General features: G+C 52.4%; 1 protein-coding gene across 9 annotated transcripts in view; it reads left to right on the top strand.

The window, feature by feature from the left end:
• The window catches only part of CLEC16A (C-type lectin domain containing 16A), a 215,145-nt gene that overhangs the window by 91,512 nt on the left and 107,672 nt on the right, over positions 1–15,961 (top strand). For all 9 annotated transcript variants that reach the window (XR_009407029.1, XR_009407030.1, XR_009407031.1 and 6 more), the window contains 5 exons: positions 168–277; positions 1,034–1,078; positions 3,592–3,642; positions 6,503–6,631; positions 14,416–14,536. Coding sequence is in view for 6 of the 9 variants with exons in the window: in XM_059415313.1 (XP_059271296.1) it covers positions 168–277; positions 1,034–1,078; positions 3,592–3,642; positions 6,503–6,631; positions 14,416–14,536 (456 nt within the window). In the remaining 3 variants the exon portion in view is untranslated. The remainder of the gene's footprint in view (positions 1–167; positions 278–1,033; positions 1,079–3,591; positions 3,643–6,502; positions 6,632–14,415; positions 14,537–15,961) is intronic.

Here is a 15,961-nt window from a genome sequence, read left to right as displayed (position 1 = left end):
CATTCTATTGTAATTGGGAAGGGGTTGGCGTGTGAGTTCCCTCTGTGGCCCCGCTGGATGTTGAGGGGCCGTCAGCTGACTTGTTAAGCTCAAAGTAGGCAAAGCAAGACACTGTTTCACGGCTTCCCATCAGGCTGTGCGAGGCTGACTCTGCCTTCCCCCTGTAGATGGGAAGATCCGCTTGGCGACGCTGGAGCTGAGCTGCCTGCTCCTAAAGCAGCAAGTGGTGACCAGCACGGGCTGCATCATAAAGGACGTGCACCTGGCCTGCCTAGAGGTGAGGGCCCCGTCCTGTTGCCCAGGTTCCGCGCACGGCCGAGGGAAGGAAGATGCTAGATCTAGATGGGAGCCTCGGTCCTGTGGTCTGCAGCAACCCAGTCATTCCAGTGGAGCAACCCTTCCTCAGAGACTGGCTTGAGGAGCCCTCTTCACTATGGAATTTCTGTAATTTCTGTGACAATTAGTGGCCCTGTATTTGTTAAGCAGAATTTTATTATTTTTCTTTGTGCATTAAAAAAAATCTTACACATATCGAACACATGTATGCTTTTTACGTATTGATGGTTTACTGTGCTAATATCTACACTCATTTTTAGTTTTTATTGTCTTCCCTCTTTTCAGGTTTATTTGAGAGGGATTTATATATTGTATTTATATATTTATATCTTGTATTTATTTAGAGAGTACAAAGGTAGAAAGGAACAGCTATCGTGGACACTTTGGTGTGTGTCTTTCCAGATACGCACACACTGACACATTGTAAGAGTCACCATAGCCCTAGTTTATAACCCACTTCCCCCACCTAACTGGATGTTAATAACTTTCCACGTCACCCCCCCGGGGTCTCCTCTCCTTTGCCCATTTTTATTTTGAGCCCCTCCTCCTTCCCTCCCTTCCTCCGTCTGTGTTACAAACCACTTTATAGATTGAAGGCTATGAGCCCCCCTCTCATCTGCTTGGCATGCACTCAGATTCTGGAATTGGTGACTTCCCCAACTCAGTGGCCTGCCTCACACCTTCCCTCTCTCAACAGGGTGCCCGAGAAGAAAGCGTTCACCTAGTTCGGCATTTTTATAAGGTAAGTGGCCAAGGCGCAGGGGAGGCTAGCTTGGTGTGTGTCACAGACACAGAACTGTCGTATCTAGGCGTGCGCACATACCGATCACAAGTTCGTGGTGCCTTCTTGTACCCGTGCACACTGAGTGAGCACACGCCGGGTCCAACCCCCGAGCAGCAGGCCTGGCACTCTTCGGCCTGTGCTTGTCTTTGCAGAACCCCTTCTGAGCACTCACCCTTAGTCTGTGATAGTTTGCTTATCCAATGATACGTGAAATCGGTTATTGATGAGGCTATACATAAGTTGCAAATTGCATGCATGCACAGGGGTAGATTACTTATGTAAATCAATACATTCGTGAGGTGTCCGTGTTTTTCGTATAAAATAACTTTTGAGTTACTCACACATTCGTGAATTCTACGCGTGTGTGTCGTTTACAGACATTTATGCCAGGACGCCTCATACAGGCTTCTAAATCTTCGTCATTGAGTTTAGTGAGATTGTGTAAAGGACCACCATGACTCCGAGTCACCGAGGAATTTGTCGATGTCCTCTTCAGATTCCAGATGGTTAGTTTTGAAACCTCTGGCTGTGAAGGTTTTGTTTTGCTCTATATCCGAAGCGTGATATACTCTTAGGGAAGTGCATCATCTGTCAGCAGGAGATGGGTTAATCCACATTCCCATGGGCCCCATGGCTCCCTGAGATTTTGACCTCTGTGTCTGGTCTCTCCAGGTCCAGTTAGCCGGAGTTTCCCCTCGTCATTTTGCTGACGCGGAGAACCTCCCTGGAGGAGGACACGTGTTGGCGCTGCCATCTTGTTATCATTCAGCCCCTTTCATTATCTCTACAAACTCCCGTGAATCTTAGGCACAGAAGCACCAGACCCGTCTTCTTTGCAGGAAGCTTTTTAAGCTGCTATTATTGTCAGTGTTCGTGGGGAGAAAACGAGGTCTTATCACCTGGAAATCCACCTCGGCAGCCACAGATGACCCCATGCACCTGCCACGTGGTGGCCACGCCCAGATGAGGGGGGACCACTGTGGGACCCCACACATGGGGGAAGAGATCCTAGGCTCCCGTTAGCAACCTGAGGGGCCTAGCCTCTGAGCGAGAATACAAGACCTCAGCAAAGCCCAGAAGACAGCGGGAGAGCCTCATGGCTGCATTAGTCATCTTTCAGTCTCTTTCCAGGATAACTACTCTTAGTTTGTTCGCTCTACCCCCAGAAAGACAGAGATACATAGGTAGGCATTTTCCCAGAGGATTTATCTTTAGCCTAAGGAGAGCTGTATTTGAATTGTAGCTCTCTTCCCCCTACCCAGGTTGTTCTTTTGTCCTATAAGGGTTATACCCAAAGTAGAATATCTCAGAAGCTTTTGCATCTTCTCAGCGTTGCGATCTCTGTGGTTCTTACATGGTTCTTATTGCCATGCAAGAATATTCAAGTTTGGGCTGCCTGGGTGGCTCAATGGGTTAAGCCTCTGCCTTCAGTTCAGGTTATGATCGGAGGGTCCTGGGATCGAGTCCCGCATCAGGCTCTCTGCTAGGCAGGGAGCCTGCTTCCTCCTCTCTCTCTTTCTCTCTCTCTCTCTGCTTGCCTCTCTGCCTACTTGTGATCTCTCTCTGTCAAATAAATAAAATCTTAAAAAAAAAAAAAAAGAATATTCAAGTTTATCTGTAGTTCTGACAATTGTAGAGAGAGAATTAGATTCAGGACTCAGGAGAGAGGACAGTTTGAATAGCCATGGTGCCTTCAACTGCATCTCTCCCTCCCCCTCCTGGGCTGTGCTCCATCCAGGGGTGACCATAGTGACCACGAGTGCTAGCATTTACCAGCCCCGACCCAGGGGCAGGCTCTGCAGCCAGCACTTCACTCGGGCAAACCCTCACATCCTCACAGTGACCCGCATAGATGTGGGCTGTCATTCCAGTCTTGCAGCGAACCAGAGGGGGGTTTTGAGAGGGAGAGCTGCAACTGGGCCCCTGGTTTGTGAGTCTCCGAGCCAGAGTCTTACCCACCGCAGCCCTGCAGAGCCGTGGGGCCTCACGGGTGTGCCTCAGAAACGACCAGGGTGAGCTGTGTACTTGCAGCGTTAAGTATGCTTCGTTACACGCCGCCTTTCTGAGGTGGGAGCCCCACGGATTTAACGTGGCCCCTGAATCAGGCTTCTCATTTCTCCACCTGTTCTCAACACGCAGATGATGGAGAAACACTCGTAACTTCACCCACTTTTGTAGTTTCATTACGTATGGTGTTCTTTTTGTTGTTCTAATTCACTGCCTTGACAGAAGGACTCTAACTCTACATGCTTGAAAAAGAAAAGAGAGAAATGTTGAGCAGTGCCATATGATATTTGGGCTTTCGTTTGAGCGTGTGTGTTGGTGTTCGTGTGTGTGTCGTCCTTCCTGGCGATTCACGAGAATCACTATTGAGAAGCAGATGGCCCCAACAGCCGTGAGCTGGGGTTTGTAATACTTTGGTGTGTACGGAAAGAAATATGCATCATCTCTCTCCCTTCCTCTCTTTTTAGGGAGAAGAAATTTTCTTGGACATGTTTGAAGATGAGTACAGGAGCATGACAGTAAGTGAGGGGCTGGGACGCACATGGGGGCCCACGCACTCGTCCTGCGGAACTGGGAGAACACCGTCTAACTGGGGTCTTTCCGGCTGAGATTGGTGGGGAGGTGAATCAGAAGCGGTGCCTTTTGATCCCCACCACTGGTGAAATTTCACATGGTCCCCCACTCCCCCTCTGTGGGCTGTGCCAGAGATGGGTTGGGAAGATTCCCTTTGATACGAATCAGGAGTGTAGAGCACATTGGATGTGTTCATTCTTTTACTGCTCCTGTCGCCCCGATCAGGAGGCAAGAATCAGAGAGGTTGAGTGAGGCCCCACATCTGCCCAGCCAGTGAGGTGCAGAGTCAGGATTCCAAAGCCCAGCAGTTCACCTCCAGTGCCCTTTGCCGTGCCTCCAGAATGTTCTAGCGTGTTGCTTGTCCTTGAGTCCACAGCACCGGCTCAGCATCAGCCCTATCTCCTCCATCCATCAGGCACAGTCATGGGAAAGAATCAGTTCCAAAGATGACAGCTTTCTCCATTTTGTTCATTTCCATGCATCCCTGTCATCTGACCCTTAGTTGGCACTCAGTAAATAGAGGATAAATGTCCTTTTCGTGGACATTGCTCATCAAAGAGGGGAGTGATTCAAGAAGTTTGTAGTAAACCTAAGTGTCACGAAGACAAAAGCGCTTGCTCTAAGTGGCTCGGGGCTCCCAAGCTCATCTCACCGGGTGTGGACTGCTGGGTCCTAACCACGTCCTCGCTCTCTGCACTTCCAAGGCCTCTGCAGAGCCTGTTCCAGGGAAGACGTCAGTTGGCATAGATCATCTCCAGAAATACCACAGTAGTGCCCAAGGCCTGCTCTGGTGGTGTACGGGCCGCTCAGGCGTGCCTCTCACCTGGAGATGGTCACTGCTCCCCCTTATTCCCCCAGCCCCTGGGAGAGTGTGTCCGTCTTCTACTCTTTGGACCGGTCGCTAGAGGGGAGTGGATTCGGGGGTTAACTGCTGTGGTGCTTGTCCCTGGGACGTCCTGTTCTGCAGCACAGTTCTCCATAGTTCGGTTTCCTGTTGGAAACATAAGGCTCGTATGTCACTTGACGATGTGGAAAAGCTCAGGCTCCTAAACCTCTGCTCAGTATCTGCCTTTTTTAAAAATGGATTTATTTGAGAGCAAGAGAGTGTACACTCAGTGTGCAATCAGGGCGAAGGGCAGAGAGGGAGGGGCAAAGGGAGAGGGAGGGAGTCTCAAGCCGACTCTGACCCAGGGCTGGATCCCACAACCGTAAGATCACGATCTGAGCCCAAACCACGAGTCTGACACTTAACTGACTGAGCCACCGAGGCGCCCCTCTGCTGGTGCTACTTACTAACTGCCTGACCTCCGTGGGTTGCTTACGTTCTCAGTGTTCATTTTTCCGGGCTGTGAGATGGGTCCCGCACCCGCGCCTGGGCTCTGGTGCCTAGGAGATGCCCCCCGGAGAGTGTATGCACTACTCATATCGGCTTCCTCTCCCTCCCGCCATAGGCGGCTTCCAGGTTGTGGGGGGGCTGCTCGGGAGCGGCGGGCAGGCTGGAAGGCACTGCCGGAAGGTGATGCCAAGGGTGGCCCCCGATGTAGCTCAGGGCTCCACCACCCAGCCCTGGGGTAAAGGGATTTGGGGTGGGGCACCCCAGGCTTTGCAGGAGATCTGCTTACAGAGGCCACAAGAAAAAGGCAGGCAGCATGCAGTAAGTGTCTCCTCGGCTCCCTAGCCCAGACAGCGGGGCCCTCATCACAACTGTCCTGGGTAGTCAGTCAGCTGTATGTAGGGTGTGGTAACGATGGAAGCCCACTTTCTGAAAAACAAAACAAAAAACAAAACTCAAAAGGACACACAAAAAAGCATGGAATGCTTGAAGGAGTAAAGTTAGTTCTTTAGGAAATTTACCTTGAGAAATGTCATTCCTTTATGATGTCAGGGAAATGAAGTGTCCATGTCCCAAAACACGTGGATATTCACTCTCTGTATTGATGCAGCAGAGTTCCAGAGTTCCAGGAGGGGAGATGTTGTTACCAAATATCATAGTAATCAGAGACTTCCTGGAGGTGGTATGGAAGCAGGCAGACAGTTCTGTTCCCATGTGGCCCAGAGGCTGTGGGCTGATACCCTTCCTCTGAGCTCACTGACCCCTCTGTAATAAGGAACAGCATCAGCAAACAGCGCTGTCCAGCAGGAAGTGAGACCTGCTGGCACCTGGCACTTAGTAGATGCTCAATAAGTGGCTCTGTCGTATGATCCCAGGTAAAGACAACAAGGCAGGGAAGGGGGATGGTGGTCATGTGGCAGGAGTCAGTTCTGGAGCAGGGCAGGCCTGGGTCTGTGTCTTAGTTCTGCCGCCCACCAGCTGAGTCACTGTTTTCCCATGAGCAGATCGGGAAACATCCCTTGTGGAGTCCTTGGGCGAATTAAGTAGGATCATGCAGACAAAGCCTGCAGTTCGCCGCCTGCCCGCAGTCCGTAGTCCACGATAACTGGGGGCTGCCATCACTACGTCTGCTTTCGTCATCCTTGACAGCACAGAGAGGGAGGCGGGTTGCGATCAGGGCCCCGCTCCTGGCCGGGTGTGGGGGAATGAGCCGGTGGGAGACCACAGCTTTTCACAGCACAGAGGCAGCTTCTCGGGAGTGTCTGAGCTGCCACTCAAGGGAAGGAAAAAATCCGTGTCTTGGGAAACAAAGGCTTATGTCTCACACTCCGGGCTGCCTTGAGACCTCACGCCAGCCTTCTCGTGGGCTCGCTTTATTCACTTGCCGTGCGCGGTGCAGGCGAGGGGCTTGGGTAACCTGCTCCGTCCTCTTCCTCCCTTTGGTGAGGTTTCCTTTGACGTCTCTCTTCTAGATGAAGCCCATGAACGTGGAGTATCTCATGATGGACGCCTCCATCCTCCTGCCCCCCACGGGCACGCCACTGACTGGCATCGACTTTGTGAAGCGGCTGCCATGTGGGGACGTGGAGAAGACCCGGCGGGTGAGTAAGCGCAGGCGGGACCCACCTCTCCTGGGCCGCCATCTGACCAGGTCAAGAGCCTGTCTTTCAACCCACTTTGGGACAGGGGCGGAGGATACCACCCTGCACCAGCGTCCCACCACTGGGAGGAACTTCCCAAGGTGAGCTGCCCTTGGCCGAAGCAGGATTGAGATTCCCCTGTGTGAGGGCCAGGGAGGCTGCCTTGGCTGGTGCAGAGCAGAGCCCCAGCCCCCAGCTCTGGGGGCCCGCCTCTGAGTCTGGAACAGGCGAGGGCAGGGGAGGCCTTGGTGTGAAACTCCCTCCCAGAGGGGCTCGGGACCCCCAGAGACGGTGCCACAGCACCATGGTAAGATATCTGAGGGCTCTGGGGGTGAGGCACACGCACTTGAGACCGTGACTCTAGCCAGCTTGCTCCCCTGTGTGAAAAGCAGACGAGTTCTTAGAACCCTGTGGGAGTGCGCGTCCCTTATCAGCACCGTTTTTCTGAAGCTGGCTGGCGGGCTGTTCACGGTATTTTATCTCTCGTGTAAGATCAGTTTCTTTCTTAGAAAGCACCATCACCTCTTCCTAGAAAATCATTCCCTGGAGACATGAATGGATGCATTAGATGAGTTCCTTGCCCTCTGCTGCTCAGCTAATCCCCATCTGACCAGAGCGGCCGAGGTGTTAATTTGGGGATTTTGAGAAGCAGGAGGGACCTGCTGGACTGGCCTCCAACAGGAGGATTCCGTGGTCTTCCTCCACCTGGGCGGTGATTTTGCCTCGGAGGCCTCGGAGCGGGAGGGGACTGCAGAGGAAAGCCGACCTGTGTGTGTTAGTCACTGAACATTGCCTTCTCTCTGACCAAAGCCACAGACCTCATGGCAGGACCCACCCCGTCTGAGCCAGTGACACCCTCCTTCCTCGGGCTCCCTGGCAGCCCTGCAGGCCCCGTGGCCGGGCCCACGAGTGTGTTTGTGGGTGGCACTGTTTGCACTGGGCATCATGGCATCAGACAGTACCTTAGGACCGGTTCTGACAAACACAGGTTATGCTGGCAACTTGTTCACAGGCGGGTATGCTCACCCTTTGGTTGGCCTCAGAGATGTTCCCTGGCGAGGCTAGCACAGAGGTCCTGTCCCCGAGGCCCACCTTGTCCCCTGAACCAGAGGCCCGGAAGGCTCTGGGTGGTGAGAGCTGCTGTTCTGGGTTGCACTCTGCCTTCTTTTTTGGTCTCCGGGGCCCCAGTTGCTCAACACTTAGATGAGCTCATGTTTGATATCACATGTGTCGTTCATACCAGTTCTTTGTCTGACCCTCCTCATGGAATTCTGCCACCGTTCTAGGAAGTTGGCATCATAGGAACCTATCTTGCAGAGGAAGAAACTGAGGCATGATGAGATCAAGTGATTTGCTCACGGTCCCCCACCTAATAAGTAGCAGAGCCAGGACTCCGTGCAGGCAGCGTGGCCTCCAGAGCCCACACTCTTAGCCGCTCTGACCTGCTTCTTCCCACTGCTCCCTTCATTGTATCTATTAGCCCTACTTGGTGCTGGACACCAGGGACATAACATACACTGCCTCAGTCCTCAAGGAGTCCACGTGCAGGGCAAGGGAGGGAGGGTGTTGCCAGTCTGTGTGGCTGAGGCTGTTGCTAAAGGAACATGAGGTCAAGCCCCTCATCCTCCCTGGGGAGGGGGGCAGAACAGGCAACAGCAGGATCGGTTGGGCAGCAGGGGAGGCAAAGGCCCAGACGGATGTGGCTCATTCCGGCTCCCCTAGGGAGGGGACATGGCTGGAGCCCAGAGTGAGGGAGGCTTTTTGAGAAGTGATGAGGCTGGAGGGGGCCAGGCTCCCGGGCCTTAGAGCCCACGGAGGACCTTGGTCTTGTTAGCTGATCCCGACATCAGGCCCTGCTGGCTTGGGGTGGACGGTCCTGATCCACAGGAGAGGATGGGAGAAATTCAAGGCTAAGGCATATGGCAGAGGGAGGGTCGCTTGGGCTCTGGGGCTCCTTTTCCCATCTCAAAGCAGCACATACCTGCCTTGCCAGAGTCAGTGTGGAGACTCAGTGAAAGGCAGGGCACAGAGGCTAATAGTAGTTCTCAAGGGTAGGGGTTCCCTTCGTCCCTTTGGCCCTGACATCTCACTTGGTTGTAAGTTCCCAGGGCTGTGCCGCCCACCTCTCTGCCTGAAACACAGGCCGAGAGCCCTTGGGCTTCCCTGGGGTCTCTTGTTCAGCCTTTGTTTGTCCTACGAGTTTATACAATCAACCCTCAAGTCTCAGGGTCCCTGGGTTTAGAGCCAGAGAGAAGGTGGCAGGATTTATAAAACGGCCCTGACCATCTCAAAGTGAAGCCATCTACCTGAGAGAAACTTCCCTTTGCTTCTGAAGGAAGATTTCGGCCACTCACCTCAGTCCGGTTCCTGTTCCAAGGCAGCTGTCTAGAATCGTCCAGAAGCTTAGCTCCTGTGTCCCTTTCAAACACAGAACACAGCAGTGTGCTTTGAATTTGAGCTGAAGGAAGTGTATGGTTTAGCAAGCAATTGAGGGCTTATGTGGTTTGTTTCAAGTTCTTTGCTTTCATCCAAAGAACATTCCATTTCATCTTTTTGGATTCAAAGGTTTTCTTCTTTTTCTTTTTTTTTCCCCACCAAGCAGACTTTTAACTTTCAGGAGGCTGACACTTTTCAGAAATCCCACCTTTTATTTTCTTTAAGGGCTTATTAAAGAAGTTCAAACACCCCTTACTAATGCATCATTTCTAACTTGTAAAATATCCTCCATTCAATCACCAGAGAGCCCCTGGATGCCTACTAGATGCTAGATGCTGGGCCTGAGGGTGCAGAAATGAACAGGGCTGAGGGCTCAGTGAGTGCCGAGTCCCTGAGACGCAGAAGAATGTAGCAAGTTCAAGGAGCAGGGTGACAAGTGAGTGGAGGGGACAGGAGAGGAAGATGGTCAGGCCTTGCAGGCCACAGGGGGGCAACTGACACCAAAAGTCATGACATCCCTCCTGCATTTTGCAATTTATTCTCTTCCTTCTTTCATTTGATGTATTTGTTGAGTGGCTGTCTAGGAGCCAGGCACTGTGCAGAATGCAAGAATAGACTGTGAACAAATAATATAAAATAATACCCAAATGGCAAGAGTGCCCCTGAGCCATGCTAGCTGCTAAGGGGAGTTCACATTGAAACGAAGGTCATGGGAACTGCTGGCATCTGATGAGAACATGGAAACAGAAATGGGGATGTGGCTCGACCTATCCCAGGGGCAGCTGAGAGAAGCAGTTAAGAAAAAGCCCAGGCTGGTGGGACCAGCCAAGGTTCAATGCCAGCTCTAGCTTTGTGCCTTTGAGCAAGTTGCTTACCTTCCCTGAGCCTCAAGTCCTCATGTGTCTGATCTCTTAGCTCCTGCCCAAAGTAGACAAGAAAGAGGGCTGTAAGGTGCCCGGCAGGCCCGAAGAGTTTAGGAAACGTTGGTTAAACAGGGGTAGAGTGGTCTAGTGTCCCAGGAGGGAAAGAAAGAGAGTTTTTAGCCATCTACTGAAGTTCCAGGGTAGAGAAGAGTTAGGGAGAGAAATTTCTGGTGAATCTCAAAATCTGAATGTAAGCCACCGGCCATCTTTCTGTGGTAATCTTGGAAGCCATTATGAAATAGAGTCCCGTGAAGCTTTATTTGTCCCTGACTTCTGTTCCTTGTTCCCATGTAAAACCACCAACAGTTTTGGTGTTGATCGCTCTTGCCCGCGAGGAAATAGGATCTATTTCTTTATTCTTTGGCTGTGTGTTTCACATTAAAGAACATCTCACAGGGTTTCGAAAGTAGAAGGAAAGAACTTCCCGTGATTTCATCACCCTAAACAAACAAGGCCTCGTCGCTTTTCGGGTCTCCTCCCTGTCTTTGTTCAATCACGTCTTCTCATGGTGGCAGGAAGAGTGTCGTGGTCTTCCTTCCAGCCTTTCCTTTCCTCTCTCCCTTGTACAGCGAGAAGCTTTCCGTGCTGGGACGCAGTTTTAATTCAAGTCACATTTCTTACTGTAAGAAAGTTTATCTGGCGACTTCTGCCGTGACTTACTCAGGCATTTTCCTGTTGCTAGACATTCTGGTGCTCTCAGGATTCATTATTTTCAACTAAACTGTCGTGAGCAGGCTTCACGAACACAGGGTTTCTTTCTTTTGGCTTAATTCTTTCGGAAAAGTTCCCAGAAGTAGAATTTCTGGTTCGGGGGCATGAACATTTTCTGCGTGACGCTCTCCATTTTGCCAAAGGGGTTTTCACAGCGGGCTGGGCCCAGGTGACCCTGCTTCGGCACCCACTTAGGAGTGACTGGTTTCTCACAGCCACTTCCGCAGCCTGGTGGGCTCCTCATCCGGGTGACAGCTGCCCGAACTCCGTGGCTTACAAATGGGACAAGGGAAGCAGAGAGAGGGCTGGACCTGAGTGCTCAATCCAGGGCTGCCCTAGGGTTCTGTGGGCGCACCTCCGGGGAGGCCCCGAGATCAGGGCCGGTGGGTAGCCCATTCCCAGAACTCAAGCCCAGGCGCAGGGAATTCACGTGATTTACTCGCATGGTCTGACCCTGAGGCTGTCCCCCCCACCTAGGGGGCTCCTTCCCTACCACACAGCTGCAGGGCTTGCTCCCAGGTACCTTGGAGCACAGGGGATGAGCATTTTGATTATATCCGAGCATGCTCAGCTGTCACCCCTTTCCAAAACTAATGTGCGCATCCGGAGTCCGTCTTCCTGGCATTGTGGGGAAGCATCAGAAAGAGCAATAATTCCTTCTTCCATTTTAATACTTTTTAAAGTGCATGTTTATTTGGCAGAGTAAAGAGCAGCGCTCAATAAAAGCCTGGGTCCCAAGCCTTAAATCTTTTGAAGGCAAAGGCATATGGCTGGAAGAACAGACTTTGGAGTCCGGTTATTAGCTGAGTCACCGTGGGCAGGCTGCCTTACATCCCCAGCTTTTGGTTTCCAGTCTGTACAATGGGAACCACAGAGGGTCATTAAAACGCTTTAGGGAGATGACACGGTCCAGCCCTGCCAATCCCTGGCAGGCCTTGGGTAGGCAGGGATGGGGTGCTTATGGTTTAGGGGTCTGTGCGATGGATTTGAGGACCCTCATCCTGTTGTTTAATCTCTCTTTTGTGAATTCTCAAAGTTGTGGGGCTGGTCAGTGTCTTCCATATTCTTCAGATTTTTATTGTTGTATTGTTGTTGTTATTATTATTATTATTTTGTATTTCTACAAATATCTTTCATGTGTTGCTTCCAGAACAAAAGCTATGTTTTACCAAAAAGGTCTAAATTAGGAGCCAAATTCTGAACTCCTTTTCTTTTTCTTTTCTTTTTTTTTTTTTTTTAAGATTTTAAAAATTTATTCAACAGAGAGTAGGCAGAGAGAGAGGGGGAAGCGGGCTCCCTGCCGAGCAGAGAGCCACTGTGGGGCTCAATCCCAGGACCCTGAGACTATGACCTGAGCCGAAGGCAGAGGCTTAACCCACTGAGCCACCCAAGCACCCCTGAATTCCTTTCCTGTTGGAGGTTTCTGGTTCTCAGAGTGATGGTGTGCAGAAAGCCACACATGTTTCTCCTTTTCTCACCCCCTACCAAGGGTCCTGCTTGATTTCCTTGCCTTTAGAACCTTTGAGAGGAGTGGATTTTTGACACTGAAATGAACCATTCCCTCTGTTTGGACCTGACCAGTGGGCCTTTCCTCCTCGCATCCAAGGCCATGACTTCTTCCTTGAGAGCTCAGATGGCCATATCTTCAAGCCGCCCCCCGCATCTCAGGCTTCCTGCAGTCAGGCTGGTGCAGGCATGGGGGTGTTGTGTGCTTGGTTAAGGGGCACATGCATCAGATACCGCTGCTTCCAAGCCCAGCGAAGGCAGCCCCAGCCACATGGACCTGGATGGCTCTGCCCCTCCCGGCTCTGTTTCTTACCATATAGCAGTTCCCTCTTGCAGTAAGGTGCTCCCGGTGCCTGGCACACTCTGGGCGCATAATAAATAGAAGCGGTTTCGATTTTTAAAAAATGGAACGGCACTTCTTTTTCTTTTGATTGTTGCAGATGTATTAGGAAGGCTGTACTGTAAAAAACTAAGGACAATTAGATCAGTGCTAATCCCCCCCACCGCTCCGCCCCCCACATCATTATACTACAAAGGCTTATCTTTCCCTAGTGCTTCTGGTGGACTGAGAGGAACACGGGGCCTCAGGATACATCCAGGAGGTAGAATCGTGTTCTTCCAGTTTTCTCCATTAGGAGAGGGAGGCGTTGGCTCAGGTCTCCTGACAGTTCCAGGCCAAGACTGGATTTGGGTTTAAATGTCCTGGTGGGCATCCTTGTTGCCTGGGTCAGCAGGAGCCTGTGCAAGGCCTGTCCCCCGCTTTGTTTTGGGAGGCACCTTGTCCTAGGAAGGGTAGCCTCCCCTCTCCGTGTGCCAGGCCTGTAGCCTTGGAACTATAAACAGGAAGACCAGAAGTGGGCTGGAACTCATCGTTGTGTGGCTCACCAGTGGCGACAGTGGTTTGTCCCCATGCCCTCCCCCGTGCCCAGCTAGTGGGTGGCTGGAGGAAAAGATGGTTGCCCACATGCTGGGGGCTCCCCACTTCCCCCAGCATTCTCTCAGAGTCTCCTAGCAGCCCTGCGGGGCAGGGACTGCCGCCCCCATTTCACAGATGTGGAAATCGAAGCTCACGGAGGTCAGGGGCCTTGCCCAGCAAGTCCAACACAGAGCTCACGTGGCCGACTCCCGGGCTGCTTCCCTCAGGCTCATGCAGAAGCTAGGCCCATCAGCTGTGTGGCAGGGCAAGTGGCATGGAGGTGGCCTCTCCGAAAGGCTGCACCTCACTTCCCAGTCTGTCGTCGGTGGGCAACTCAGCCCCAATCTAGAACCCAGGGGTGGGATGCTCTCAGAGCATGCTGGGTCCGGGGTAAAAGCTGTTTTCTACACCAACTTCTTTGGGTCTGGGCCTGGGAATTCTGCTTTTTTCCTGCTCTCTGGGAATGTCCAATGGCCATACTGGATGCCACCCAGGCATCTCTTCCACGGGCCGGGAATCCCTGTGCTGACGGAGCTGACTCTGCCTCCAGAAAGCTGGCTGGGCAGTCTGAGGGGCACTTGGAGCACTGAAGTCACGGCATACCAGCCAGGCTCCAGGGCTGCTGTCCCATCCACAGCCTACTCGCTGTGGTAAGGCCCAGGGGCTAAGACTGTGCTGCAAACGCCCTCACTCCGGGAGGGGCAGGGGTAGGATTTTCATGGAGTCTGGCTGGCTCTGAGTCATACGAGCATCTTACCCTCTTCGGCCTTCCCTGCCCCCGCATTCACTAGGCGGGACATTGGAACACTAGTACTTGTGTTTTGGATTTCCATATTCTGTGCCTGTTTACTTGGAAGAAAGAGTTCTGGTTCTAGTCCCCCCAGATGTGTGGCCTGGGGCAGTTCAATGTGCCTCCTGGGGTCCCAGTGCATTGTCTGCAAAATGGGGCTGCCTGCTAAACAGGGGTGTCATGAAGGTCACATGGCACTAGGAGAGAGCTCCTGGCAGAAGGACAGGTGCTCAGCTGAAGTCAAGTGGTCCAGACCTGTGCAGAACTAAAAACTGCCTGTACCCTTCGATTATTTGTTTATTTACCTTGCTGCGGAAACACCAGGGCCATGATACTGGGACAAGTGGACTTTGTTTGGTTTTGTTTGTATAAATCAAGAGTTCCTGTGTGATTTCTGCACACAGAGTGCTTCCCCTGAATAACTACAGTTTCGTTCTCCTCTGCTCCTGAACTGTCCACGCAGGCCATTCGGGTGTTCTTCATGCTCCGCTCCCTGTCGCTGCAGCTGCGAGGGGAGCCCGAGACCCAGTTGCCCCTGACGCGGGAGGAGGACCTGATCAAAACGGATGACGTGCTAGATCTGAGTGAGTCCCTTGCGGGGGATGGACGGGTAGGGGCAGGGAGGGATGCGCTCGCTGCCGCACTGGCTCTGGTGTCACGGGGAAGGTCGGGGTGTGACCTGTGTTTGCTTCCGCCGTTGATCTGTCCCAAAAGCTAACAGAGTGTGCACGTCCTGTCAGACTCAAAGAAGGGCCCTTGTTCCTGGGCCCCTGGCAGTCCATCTGCGGGCTCTGCTTACCAGAGCCCAGGTGGAGCTGTGTGGGGGGAGGGGGAGTCGTCCCTGCCCTCCACATAACCGGAGCGTGATTGGTTTGTGTAGTAAGGGGTCTCTGCTGGATTCTAGTGATGCAAGGCCTCTGCTGCGGAAAAGGGGAGAACTTGCAGAAGTGCAAATCACCAGCCTGGAGGTGAGGCGGAGTTGGGGAGGCTGGAGAAGTGTGTGCTCAGCCTGCAGCTGTGGGCTTCGTCCCTAACCACACAGTGCGCCATGCTCTCCTCAGCAGCTTGAGCATGAGGCTGTGATTAAAAGTGCCAGTGGGCCAAAGCCCGGTCGAGCCCCTGTAATCCGCCTCACATGCATACCACTCTTGTTTTCCTCCATTTGCTGAAGGGCAGGTGCACATGGATGGTCAAGGTGGTTTTCTCTTTCTTAGAGGCATTGTGATATGGTAGGATTCTTTGGTTATAAGTGACAGAAATCCCAACTTGGGTGAGCTTAGGGAAAAAGAAAGGGGAACTGGCTGGTGTCACTGAAAATTCCAGGAGTATGTCTGCCTTCAGGCATAGCTGGATCTAGGTGCTCAAGCAGCATCATCAGGAAGCTGCCACCCTGTCTTGTTTCGGCTTCCCTTTGTTCCGGCTTCATCTTTGGGAGGGCTCTCACCAGGTGGCAACAAGGTGGCCATCTGCAGTTCCAAATCCTGCTGAACCAGCTAAGCAGACCTGACAGAAACAGAGCTTCCTTTTCCTGTGGAAGTCCACAGCAGGGCTCTCTGGCCTGGCATGGGTTGGTGGGCCATCCCTGAACCAGTTGTTGTCAGAGGAGTGTGATTCATCAACTGGGCAAGGCCAGGGTCATGTGGCGAACCCCAAGCTGGGAAGTAGGGGCCATTTCTTGAGAAGTGGGGCCCTCTTCATGTGAGAGGGAGGAGGGAGGTTGCCGTCAAAGGAAGTGCACAAAGAGATGGAAGCTGAGCAGGCAGGAGCGGCGGATGGCCACTCTCTGTGGTGTATGGTGAGGACAGGGTCCCCACAGCTTTAACTCAGCTTTAGTGAAATACAGTTTACACCCGACAAAATTCACTAAGTTTTAGTGTACGGTTGGATGAGTTTGAACAAAAGTGTTCAGTTGTGCGACAAGCAATCATGATCTAGACCACTGAGGGTTGGCATGTGACCCCCATGCCGCCTGCTGTGTATTCACAATGAATGATCGAAACCCCTACAAC

Source organism: Mustela nigripes, chromosome 11 (genome assembly GCF_022355385.1).
Source record: "Mustela nigripes isolate SB6536 chromosome 11, MUSNIG.SB6536, whole genome shotgun sequence".
Classification (NCBI taxonomy): domain Eukaryota; kingdom Metazoa; phylum Chordata; class Mammalia; order Carnivora; family Mustelidae; genus Mustela; species Mustela nigripes.
Note: the sequence above shows the minus strand (reverse complement) of the source record. Positions and strands in the feature narration are given on the sequence as shown.